The 12349-nt window shown below is 44.4% G+C and overlaps 2 protein-coding genes across 6 annotated transcripts in view; one reads left to right on the top strand and one right to left on the bottom strand.

Annotated features, from left to right (window-relative positions):
* The window catches only part of C15H1orf105 (chromosome 15 C1orf105 homolog), a 44014-nt gene that overhangs the window by 25181 nt on the left and 6484 nt on the right, over window positions 1–12349 (bottom strand). For all 3 annotated transcript variants that reach the window (XM_059280137.1, XM_059280135.1, XM_059280136.1), the window contains exons 2-3: window positions 4062–4147; window positions 893–980 (exon numbers count right to left, since the gene is read on the bottom strand). In XM_059280137.1, coding sequence (XP_059136120.1) covers window positions 893–980; window positions 4062–4147 — 174 coding nt within the window. The remainder of the gene's footprint in view (window positions 1–892; window positions 981–4061; window positions 4148–12349) is intronic.
* Pigc (phosphatidylinositol glycan anchor biosynthesis class C) lies at window positions 5326–7795 on the top strand. 3 transcript variants are annotated; one of them, XM_059280132.1, is made up of 2 exons: window positions 5326–5454; window positions 6413–7795. In XM_059280132.1, exon 2 carries the CDS (start codon window positions 6624–6626, stop codon window positions 7515–7517), a length of 894 nt encoding a protein of 297 aa, XP_059136115.1. In that variant the 5' UTR covers window positions 5326–5454; window positions 6413–6623; the 3' UTR covers window positions 7518–7795. The 3 variants fall into 3 exon arrangements, with proteins under 3 accessions (XP_059136115.1, XP_059136116.1, XP_059136117.1); XM_059280133.1 differs by having other exon boundaries at window positions 5396–5475; XM_059280134.1 differs by lacking the exon at window positions 5326–5454 and adding an exon at window positions 5559–5827.

The following is a 12349-nucleotide window of genomic DNA, read 5'->3' as shown; positions in this document are numbered from 1 at the left end:
GCCCCTGTTCCACTTGTGTGGGCTGCAAATGAGTTACTCTTTTCTGTATGTTAGAATAAATAAAAAGGGTTCCGTCAGCATTGCTGACATGAGGGCTCCTAATAATTGTTGCTTAGAGTAACTGAGTGCTCGCTCACTCTGTGTTGGGCACTGGGCCAAGTGCTGTGGGAACTCTCCTCCTTCAGGTACTGCCTAGCAACAGTCCTGAGAATGCCTGCAGTTTTACAAGTGAAGGGATGCCTAATACCACCGGCTGTGTCCCTCCCTCCCTCCCTCCCTCCTTCCTCCCTCCCTCCCTCCCTCTCCAAGTGCAGACAGATCAAGCACCTTAGTTTAGATGCTTCTGTGCCACACAGTGACGCCGGGGGCCACCAGCAACCAGCTGTATTGGATTTTCTGTGAGCTGGTCAGGAAGGGTGGGCTTTTTAAATGGAAGGTCCACAGGTGTAGGGATTTGTTTGGGGGAAGACAGAAGTCATTCATGGGGCCAGGAAGAAGCTGGGGTAGTCTCTAGAAACTAGGGACCATCTAGCTAACCAATGAGATGTTGTCTCTGAAGGGCTTCTGGCAGACTCTTCCATAATCAATTTCTGTTTTCCCTTTTTGGTATTTCTAACATTATTTTTAGTTATGGCATACTGGAGTACTAAAATACTTGAGTCAGGGTAAGCACAAATAAAACCTAGTTTTATTTGTGGTGATACAAATTCATTTAATTAAACAAATAAATATGCATTGGACACTGATGATGCACCAGGCACAGACTCATGTTAAGGGGACAGGAAATACATTCTACATTAGGGATAAAGGAAAAGATATAGTGTCCACAAAATATTCTACTCTCTTGAGGCAAGACAGTAACCAGCAGATTCAATGAAAACGTTCTGAGTACCTGATATATGACATCTGGAACTTGAAGCAGATTTGGCAAATCCATACCCTTCTTGCATAAAGTCAGAACAGCGGCAGAGGAATGATATCTAAGTGACCAAAGCAAAAGGAGGTTAGAATCAGAGTCCTTGGCTTGCAGAGACAGGCCCCAGCTGTTCCAGAGACAAGGCATGGGCACTTGCCCCGCCTCCTGCTCCAATTCTGCTGTTCTGCACAGCTCAGGCCATGGGGCTCGGGCCTTGGAGGTGCTCCCACATACGCTCTGTCCCCTCTCTCTCCCTCCCCCTCCTCTCTTTTTAAACTAACCAACAACAGCCCCAGATGAGACATAAATAAATCAGGGAAAGATTGCCCCTGAAAGCAGGAGCGCACAGAATGAAATGCTCCTTAGGTTCCCTCTTCAAAGGATGGATAAGAAGTCTTTAACAAGATGGAGAACCCATCCTTTCATGCCTGGCTGCCTTTCCTGGAAGTTATGCCCCTGCACACTCAAATTTACCTCTTTCCTCCCACAGACCATCTTTCCCTGGGACATTCTTCCCAGTTATCAATGACATGGAGATATGACAGGGCAATACCACGAATCTCCACAGGATTCCCATTGAAGTTCATTTTAGTTAAAGTATTAGGGGCTGAGGCCTTGGCGTGGGGGTGGGGAGACACTGGGCATGCCCTGCCATCCAAGGGACAGAAATATGAAGTGCTGGTCCTCTGCCAAGAACACCTCTCCCTTTAGCGAGAAGAACTTCATTGTTCATTGTTCATGTGGAAGGAGTGTGACGTTCATCAAGTATTTACTGTTTCATTTCTCTGACACTTCTCTGGGCCCTGGGAAGCAGGGTGGGTGGGGGGGGCGGAGGAGGGGGTGGGCTGATGTGAATTCTTCCATAGGCTTCTCTGTTATGGGAATGGGCTGCCTTGGATTTATTATCCCAAAAGTGACCAGGAAAGGCAAGAAGGCCAGGTTGGTCCTGCTTCAGTACACAATAATCTCTCATTAACAGGACCTCTATGTCCTGAGCAGCTTTGGACAGTGGGTGTGGCTTCACACAGACCGGCCAACCTGGGAGAGTGCTCCTGGAAGGAAGTAGCTTTGTCCAGGCACTTCCCCATCACTTCCTTGGGGGTCTTGCAGGTCTCCCCTCCATCCCCATAGCTGTGTTTCCAGAGCTCCTTTGAAGCTGTGATGTTCTGAGATATATTTCACTAAACATTCCTTTACCCTTTCTAGACCATTCTATTGGTTCTGCTTTGTCCAAGGGCATGGAATACTTTGAGTGCTTTGAACTATCCCCTAAGGGCTTAGGAAAATTATTGCCAAACATTCTAGGACCTGAAACTCCGGACAAGTAAAGAGTTTCTGTCCTTATAAATGGCGAGACATCAATTATCCTCCTTCTGTTCCCAATAAGCTGTGTTCCTGCCCTGTACTCTGAGAGCTGAGGGCACTTCCCAGGTCCTGTCCAGTCACAGTTTGGTGACTTGAGTAGGCTCATTTCTCTAAGCAGAGATTGAGATTGCTACCTCAGTCTTAGAGCATAAGACTGAGAAGAATTTCACTTACTACCTTATGGAACTTCTCATCACTAGCCTAAATGAGGCCAGCAGAGGGGGGAAATGATGGCATCCCTTTTCCCGCTGCTGCCAAAAGACACTCAGGACCGGCCACTGAGAGAACAGGTGCCATGACCGTCCAGCTGGGTGCTAAGCCTGCCTCCCTCAAGCCCTGCTCTGTTCTCTACTCCCCCACCTTTTACCAAAAGGCTTGTATAGGGCACAGGGGAGTTGGAGACATGATGAACATGCACTGGGATGCCTCACCCCTGGGTTCATGGGCAGAGAGTACTGTGGGATGGTGGGGTTAGCTTATTAGATGTCAAACACGAGCAACTGAAAATGTCCAGATTTTAGGAAACCCAGCATATTTGGCCCCCAGACTCGCACATCTGAGGCAACACTGACTCGGGTAGAGGGCAGGATGTCACCTTTGTTCCGTTCTCCCGTTCACTGCCACCTCCATCTGACCAGCCTCATTAGTGGAGCCTCCATCTGATGACTGTCAGCAGCATGTGAGCTTATGACATAAGCCCAATTAAAAAGGTGGTAAGTTGTCATTACTCACGATGACTCTTGAGGTACTGTCAACTCTTAGTAAATATATTACTTGGTTACTTCCTAAGCAAACCTTTGACTTTATTGAACCTCTGATTGCTCATGCCAGATAACACACACACACACACACACACACACACACACACACACACACACACCTGAAAATAGGCACTCGAATGCTTGCTTTGAAAATACACAAACGCTTCCGTCAGCTTGCTGAGAACTGTGTTAAAGTGCAGACAAAGCAAAAGCGTTGTAGGGATACCCCTAACAGAGTCATCTGTTTACAGATTTAAGAATGCACGACAATTCTCAACAGGAAAGGAAACTCTGGGAAAAGTATGCTTTTTCTAGCAACCCTTTCCAGTCCATGACAAGCCTATGAAACTGCTTCTGTGCCCTCCTCGCTTATCCAGATTCCTCACTCCCCTCCCTCCATCATCTAACAATCTACCTACTCCTCCCCCCAGAACAGCGACATCACCACACCTAGAGACCCCTTAATTACTAAGGGGGTGTGGTGCTAATGAAGAACCTAATTCTTTTAAGTGGAAGCTGAAATGTCCCCTACATAAAAATTCTCAGTTTTCAAAACCAGAAATGTGTTCTCTGTTGGCTGGGGGGGCGGGGGAGGGGCGGGAGAGGGCAGGGGGGGGATTTCGGGGGGGGGGGGGAATGGGGGGGCGGCTGATAAAACTGGAAAAGGCTCCAAGTGAGAAACAGCAGCTACTGCTCTCGAAAGATGGGATGCTCTGGTTCTAGACTTTTGAGAGTTAAAATTTGAAGGCTGGGAACTAAAGCAGGGGAGGAAAAGATGGAAGTGTTTTGAGAGATAGTGTCTAGGGTTGAACAGTGGAGGCAGAATAAAAGGTTACGCAGGCCTCATTTCCTCTTGCAAGGCCTTTACACAGCATAAGCTTTGTCTGAGAACTCCAGGGCATTTCTGATTTTTTGTGCACTTGAGTTGATTTCTCCACTGATCACAGTCACCTCTCCCCTTGAGAACACACCCACTGAGATCTTTCTCAAGTGTTTTGTCCTCAGGAGCTGGGTATTACCTTCCAGGGATGCTGAGTACCAAAGGCTTGTTCACCAGGCTGGCCTCACTAAGCCAAGGGACCTTGTCAAATTTTGGAACAAAAGCCTAAAGAGAAAAGGAAAGAGATAATTGTGCAGAGTTTATCACACTTAAGAAAAATAAAGATAAATCTTAAAGGGGGTCACAGGGCTGGAGAGATGGCTCAGTGGTTAAAAGCATTCTCTTCTCTTTGAGAAAACACAAGTTCCGTTTATAACACACACCTATCAGTTCACAACTGCCTGTAACTATAGTTGCAGGGGATCTAGTGCCTTCTTATGGCCTCCACAGGCATCTGCTTTCAGGAGCACATACCTGCACACAGACACATGTGTAGATAAAGTTAAAAATAAAATATTAAAGTGGAATTACAACACTTGACTAGTGCTGGTACTATGATAACCAAAGTGAGCTATTAGCAACCACATAGCAACCAACACTCTACAAAACATTTTTACACCCAAGTCTTTCAACCAACTTTCCCATAAAGTGGCCAAAACCAAATACGTGCCTTCTCTGTTTTACAAACAAAGAATTCAAAGTAAAGATAGTGTGAATTCCTCTAAGTGACACAGTTAATAAATGGGTTCATGCTTCCTGACTTTTGTGTCCACTATATTCTGTATTCTAATATTTTCAGTTCTTTATACTTACATCTCTTTGTAATTTCTGTAATATTTCCGTGAACTCAGCTGAAAATCATCAATCTCTTGCCTCAATCCTCTAGCCATGTTTTCAGACCCAAGGCCCTCCACCCTGTCCTTTCTTAGGTGGCAAAGTCTAGGAAAGAATCGAGCTTTAGGTTTGGAGCCATCCACAATTGGATATTTAATCTAGCTGCAATCAATATCTAGCTGCCTGATTTTGGACAAATATAAACTTATGATCACATCGTCTCTGTGGAGGTCACTGCCCAGAAAGCTCCATGAGATCTGGGATATTTTTTCTCTGTGTAGTTACTGCAGGATCATGAGCGCCAGAAGCCTGGGCTGGCTCCTGTATCTGTAGGAAGGATTGGATGCATGCAAAGTCCCTCAGCTGAGGGCCTGACAATATTACAAGCTCAACAACCGCAGCTGTGATCACTCTTCCACCCGCCCAGAATCTATTCCTGCCTTCTCCTCCCTTTGAACCCCTGAAGGCCCAGGCTCAGAGAACGCCACTTTGAGCAGAACTCCGGGAGAGGAGCAGCCAGTAGAGGGCAGCAGCGACCTCGCGGTGCGGAGTCTCGGGGGGCGGGACGCTTTGGCGATGCAGTGGTGCCGATCCGGAAGTGCTCCTCCACACCGGTACCCTCCAACCCCGCGCTCCGGATATAGAAATCGCTGGCCGGCTGCCCTTCTTACTCGTGCACCCCTAGGAGCTCGGTGCAGGTGGGTTCCGGCATCCATCAGGTCGGGGAGTTGCCGCTGAGCCAAGGCTGGGAGAGGGGCGGCGGGGGCGGGGCGGGCTCACTGGGTGAGTGGCAGCTCAACACCGTACCCTTCCCCGTCCCGTGAGGCGGACCTTTCACATCCAGAAGTTTCTGTGCGTGAGGGCAGAGTCCAGAGTGTCTGGCTTTAAGTAAAAGTCTGTCCTGGCCTCCATGGAATAAAGTCCGGCAGGAAGTTTTTTCTTAAATTTGCTGAATAACCTTCGTGTTTCTGACTCTTGAGTTTTCCCTTTCTGAAAATAGAATGGTTTTTCATGCCGCACTAGAGTTTTGCTGTTTCAGTTAATTAGGATGATAGAGCACTGTAGAGGATGGTAAGCTCAGCTAATGAACAAAGAAGGTTTGAGTTCTTGTTTTGGGCTAAAGCGATAGATATCATACCCTTCTGTATTGTGCAGATATTGTTGTCATGAGACCTATAACTTAACCCGATGCCTTTGGGAACCTGGTAACAGCTATGGATTCTGTCCCTATAAATTTGCATAAGTTGCAAATACAGTCATGCAGAAATAGTGCATGGCTCAGAGGAAGATAACGAGAAGCACAAACTTTGATATTTGACTTTTGTTGGAGTTCTGGCTCCACTCTGTTACCCTGAGATATAAATACCCAACCAATGGGAAACGCAGATGTTTTACTAGGTAAAGTGGGACAGGTACTAACTTGTAAGGTTGTGACAGTTGAAGAAGGTAAGACATTTAGCATTCTGAGTCAGTGATGTCATGCAGGATATCAATTATTAAGATTTTAAAATTTGAAGTGTGATTTTAATGCCTCAAACTATGTCACTATACACAATTGATTTAGGCTTTCAGTAAACTGAGTTGTTTTGATTGTAACAGAGTCCTACGATGACCTTTTCAAGTTTTCATATATTTACAGTTCTCTCTTTTTTTTAGGAATTTAGCTGCGTTGTCCTGCCTCACAGAACAAACTCATATATTGCAGACCTAGCCTGGATTGCAGGCTTTGTAAACAAGGAAACACCTGTAGGGTATCAGCATGGCATTTCCACAGAGGTCTTAATTTGTAACTTTATCGAGAACAAGAATTACTTGGACTTTTTTGAGGGAGATTGAACTGGCCTGGATTTGAGGAGAGGATGAGATAATGTGTGCTCAACGTGTAACTGACACCACAGAAGTCAAGTGGCAGAAGGTTTTATATGAGCGGCAGCCCTTCCCTGATAATTATGTCGACCAAAGATTCCTGGAAGAACTCCGAAAAAACATCTATGCCCGGAAGTACCAATACTGGGCTGTGGTATTTGAGTCCAGCGTGGTGGTACAGCAGCTGTGCAGTGTCTGTGTGTTTGTGGTGATCTGGTGGTACCTGGACGAGGGTCTTCTGGCCCCCCAGTGGCTTTTTGGGACTGGACTGGCATCTTCATTGATTGGGTATGTTTTATTTGATCTCATTGATGGAGGTGATGGACGGAAGAAGAGTGGGCGGACCCGGTGGGCTGACCTGAAGAGTACTCTGGTCTTCATAACTTTCACTTACGGTTTTTCACCAGTGCTAAAGACCCTAACAGAGTCTGTCAGCACTGACACCATCTATGCCATGTCAGTTTTGATGCTGTTAGGCCATCTCATCTTCTTTGATTATGGTGCCAATGCCGCTATTGTATCCAGCACACTGTCCTTGAACATGGCCATCTTTGCTTCTGTTTGCCTGGCCTCACGTCTCCCCCGGTCACTGCACGCCTTCATTATGGTGACATTTGCCATCCAGATTTTTGCGCTGTGGCCCATGTTACAGAAGAAACTGAAGGCATATACCCCACGAAGCTATGTCGGGGTCACTCTGCTTTTTGCATTTTCAGCTTTTGGGGGTCTTTTGTCCATTAGTGGTGTGGGAGCCATACTCTTTGCCCTTCTGCTGATATCCATTTCATGTCTCTGCCCTTACTACCTCATTCGTCTGCAGCTTTTTAAGGAAAATATTCATGGGCCTTGGGATGAAGCTGAAATTAAAGAAGACTTGTCTAGGTTCCTCAGCTAAGCTAGGAACTTTCATTTCATCATTAAGACAAGCCAAAAGATATAGAGCCTAACCAGCATAGCATTAAATAAAGGCAGAGTCCCACCGTTGAAGCAGTGGGATGGTCTGGGTGGTAGACCAGACCAGAGATCAGAAGAAAACATTTAGCCAAAGTGTTCATCCTTCAGTTATTTTGCGACTGAAAAGGCTTTCTGGTGCTGTCATGAATTATTGTCCCTCATGGTTCCTTGTAACAAATGATGTAATGTGGGTTCTGCTTATTAAAAAAGTAACACCTATTGAATTGTCTCATTTTTTTTAAAAAAAGCCCTTATTTACGTGTGTGTGTGTGTGTGTGTGTGTGTGTGTGTGTGTGTGAGAGAGAGAGAGAGAGAGAGAGAGAGAGAGAGAGAGAGAGAGAGAGAGAGAGAGATTGTGTGTTGGTTCTCTTTCCAGTATGCATGTCCCAGGCATTCAACTCAGGCCTTGGCAGCAAATGCCTTTTCCAGCTGAGCCACCACACTGGCCCTGTCTCCTGATTTTTCTGAGAACATAAGACATACAAAAGTGGTATGAAGAGTAGTAGGTGTGTGTGTGTAATCAGTTATCTAGCCTTTTCCGTGTACTGAGGGACACCTTTATATATTTAGAGCCCAGATTTGAGAATCCAGGATGCTGGTACCCATTTTGTTGTCCCATACCTCAGAAGCGTTCAGTCATTTTAGTTCTTAGTGGATTGTACATAGAGCCAATAAAAGAGAGTTATGTGTCATAGAAACAAAATGTTAGAGACATTGAACGAAGTTGGAGAGAGTTCATTGGAAGCAATTAGTCAACAAGAGGTGACATTTACTCTTGAAGGATAGCTGGTGAACGCCCTCAAGAGCCAGATAAGTGATGTTAGCAAGTTTGGAAAACTATGGAGCAAGCAACTGTGTCCAATGAGGGCAGCTGCTGCTGCTCCAAAAATGACTGTTTGCTTCTGATCAGTTTGGGCTTCATACCTGTGGAATTTCCGAGGTGAATATTATAGTAGCTGTGAATCTTGATTTGTAATATGAAATGTGCTTTGTAAGCTGTCTCAAATTTAATCCAGGTTGCAAGAACATTTGCAGGCAAAACATGACTACATATGATGCCACGTCTTTTAGTCGAGGCACAAAGATGGGAATGTGCTAGGGATTTAGAATTACAGAGATCTGGAGGAGGATCTTGAGTAATGAATGGTTCAGCTCTATTGATACAGTCACTTGGGCTCTGTAGCCCATGGTGAGCAATACAGCTTGTCTAAAGATGGGACAAATTGTGAAGTCTTGAGTTAGCTAATTGTTCTCCATTCTCATCTTTAAGAATTGTGGCAATTAGATAAGCTGTGTGTGAAGCGTCTTGAAGAATGCTATTAGGATGCATGGTGCTAGTGCTAAATATCTCAAATGCAAAGTTCTGAAGCCGAAAGTGCTCCCAAATCTGAAAGGTTTTGAGTATCAATGTTATGCCCTGCAAAAATTACAAATTCTATAAATTATACATTATACACAAACCTTCATGTGCAAAATTATCTAAGAAATATAAAACTGTCTTCATACTGTGAATAAGGTGTATATAAAATAAGTAAATTTTGTATTTGGATGAGTCCCATTCTCAAGCTATCTTTTTATGTAAAAATTTCAAAGTCCGAGGAAAGAAAAAATATTTCTGGTTCTAAGCATATTGGATAAAGGACACTGGATGTGTCTTAATAACTGAAATAGGGAACTTTGAAGAGGGCAATGGCACTTAATGAATTAAGTACTTTTCAGAGTGGTTCCAGCTGTGAAAGGATATGTATGGTCCTCTGATTGTTGTAAGTCATTTTAAATTAGAAATAGCAAGAGAGTAGTATACTGTGAAGTAGTGCTTTTTATTTGTCCAATTTTTGTTTTGTTTTTGTTTTTCAAGACAGGGTTTCTCTGTGTAGCTTTGGAGCCTGTCCTGGAACTCACTCTGTAGCCTCCCGAGTGCTGGGATTAAAGGCGTGTGTGCCACCACCGCTCGGCCCTATTTGTCCGACTTTTCATAAATGTCTTGGATAGGATTTTGAACTAATGTCTGCAGCAATTATCCCATTTTTTCTGATGTTTACTGTCATTGGTAAAGATTGTTTCATGACAAAAAGTGGGTGATTGCCCTCCAAGATCACTTATACTGTTTTCCCAAACTGCCCGGTAGAACCTCAAAGCATCCATCCATTGTGATGAATTGCACATTTTGTGCCTTGAAAGTGGCACAAATTATTCTATAGTCCACATCAATGAATTGCGGCAGATGGACGAAGCAAAGAATTGTAAAAAGCTGTGGGTTTTTTTTTTCATGTTTTAATACATTGACTTATCTGAATAGGTTTCCCGTTGTTAAATTTAGGAAATTTACGGCAGTGAACAGAATGCTTCAAAACATTGAACCACCTTGCTGGGCAGTGGTAGTGCACGCCTTTGATCTAAGCACTTGGGAGGGAGAGGCAGGTGGATCTCTGTGAGTTCGAGGCCAGCCTGGTCTACACAGAGAAACCCTGTCTCTTGAAAAAACAAAAACAACAAAACTACAAAAAAAAAAAAAAAAAAGACTGAACCACTTTTAAGAATAGTGTGGTGAATGACCTTGACTCTGTTGTTTCTAGCTCTTTTTTGTGACTTTTATTTGGAGTCACCCAGTACTCAATGTTACTCATATTTGTGGTCCTAGAAGGCCAGTCAGTGTGGAGGGGATGAGGGATGAGGAGTTGTGGGGAAGGTGCAGCAGAGACTGTTTGGATACTAATGGAGCTGTAGGGAGACGGGTACCTGTGGTAGTTTGAATGTAATTGGCCCCATAATCTCAGGGAGTGGCACTATTAGGAGATGTAGCTTTGTTGGAGGAAGTGTGTCACTGTGGGGATGGGCTTTGGGGTTTTCTATGCTTAGGATACCACCCTAAGCAGTTGACTTCCTGTTTACTGCAAGATGTGGGACTCTCAGCTCCTTCTCCAGCACCATGTCTGCCTGCATGCTGCCATGCTCCCCACCATGATGATAATGGACTGAACCTCTGAAACTGTAAGCCAGCCACCTCAATTAAATGTTTTTCTTATAAGAGTTGCCCTGGTTGTGGTGTCTCTTCACAGCAATAGAAACCCCAACTAAGACACTACCACAAGCAGAATCCACAGTGGGTAGCATTGTGCGTTCCAAAGGGACCTAATTCTGTCTGGTGGCAGACAGAAGCACAGGATAAAATGGATTATAAATGACAGGGATTGGGGTCAACGAGAGCTGACTACTTTTGTATTACAGTATCCTGTACTCAGTGGCAAACTCAGGGACTTTCAAGAGATAAGCTAAGTAAGTCACTGTGTTAGGAAACCTCATATACAAGGGAAGTCTAAAGACTGGCAGTAATTTTGAGGTTAAGCTGCAGAGGCTGAGCATGGAGAGTGCTTGTGACAATGCTGGAGGAAAGTGAGGGTCTGCATGGAGAGTATGGCCTGGCCATGGGGATAAGTGGGTTTAGTGATTTGTAGGGAATTTACTAACTTCATGTAGAGAGAAGGAGGAAGAGGAGGTAGGAATACAGGAGAAGTGCAGATATTCTAACATGATCGAACTTGTGTGTCTGTTTAACTCTGCCATGAACTAGCCTGTGAGCACAGGGCATGGAGCAGATAATAACAACGGGATAGGTTACATTTGGGCTTCCTGAGATGTTATATCCAGGCTGGGGATGAGCTCCATATGCTGCACTCAGGGCATACTGGCTCAAAATTCTAAGCATAATTTAGATGGCTACCGAGACAAATAAAACTGCATGCTTTTAGTTTTGGATTTTTTTTTTTTTTTTTTTTTTTTTACAGTTTAGTTGCCCTACAACTAGGCAATAGTGGAATTAAGAACAGGTGACTGAATGACAAATTGAATAACCCAAATGATAGAAATCAAAGGGACAGGAGTCAGCCTTCTGAAAAATGGATTAGACACTAGAACTCAGCCCGGGAGACTCAAAGGAGATGTGAGCATGGCCTATAGCATTACTCGGGGTAGGCTATATAGTTCACTAGTAGAGAAATTACCAAGCATTCCTCAAACTCTGAAAAAAATGTCAGAAAGTAATTTCTTCACTAGACTATGCCTTACAGTAGAGAAAACACTGAAGCTGCATCATTGTAAGTTTGGGCCAAGTGAAAATACAGTTTTACCAAACTTCTACATTTTCTCCAAGAAAATCTCACAGGCCAGCAATATAAATGAACTCTAAAAAGGTTTAGGGAGAATGAAACAAAACGTCATGCTTTATTTTGTTTCTTAATACTGAGAAATCCTGAGCTGTTACCTGTTGCTATTGGGATGATAAAACTAGCCTGTGGCATGCTCATTTGGCTGTGGCTAATGGGAAGTCATGGCTAGAAAATGATTCATTTGACCCCTGTACGGCAGTTTCTGGGAACACAGTGCATCCCTTAAATCCAGTTCTCTAGCCAGTCTCAACTTGAACCACATTGACAGGGTGCAGGCAATATACTAATGATTCACAGGAGAAGAAATTCTGTAGTGTAATTCTGTCTCAACCTGTCCAATGCTCGTTCACATAAAAAGCCGCCTGCTCTTCTACCGTTTCGCTCCTCTGAGCACTGCTTCCTGTCGTTTGTTCTAAGCACAAGGAAGGCTACAGAGGGGAGGTGCCAGTGAGAGCAAGGAGAGGAAGGTGGCCATTTTGCCTACCTTGCTCAAGTGGAGCTGGTCTAGTTTGGGTCTTATTAGTCCGTCAAAGGCTTATGTGTTAAGTGTGTGATCCTACTGGAAAGTGCTAGATCCTTTGGTTACTAAAGGCATGGAAGGACGTGG

The sequence above is a fragment of the Peromyscus eremicus genome, chromosome 15 (genome assembly GCF_949786415.1).
Source record: "Peromyscus eremicus chromosome 15, PerEre_H2_v1, whole genome shotgun sequence".
NCBI lineage: Eukaryota > Metazoa > Chordata > Mammalia > Rodentia > Cricetidae > Peromyscus > Peromyscus eremicus.
The sequence above is the reverse complement of the archived record's forward strand: the minus strand, read 5'-3'. Positions and strand labels throughout refer to the sequence as shown.

Bases quoted from the DNA above. Each gene is read 5' to 3' on its own strand.
- Pigc (XM_059280132.1), top strand. From the start codon at position 6,624: ATGTGTGCTCAACGTGTAACTGACACCACAGAAGTCAAGTGGCAGAAG.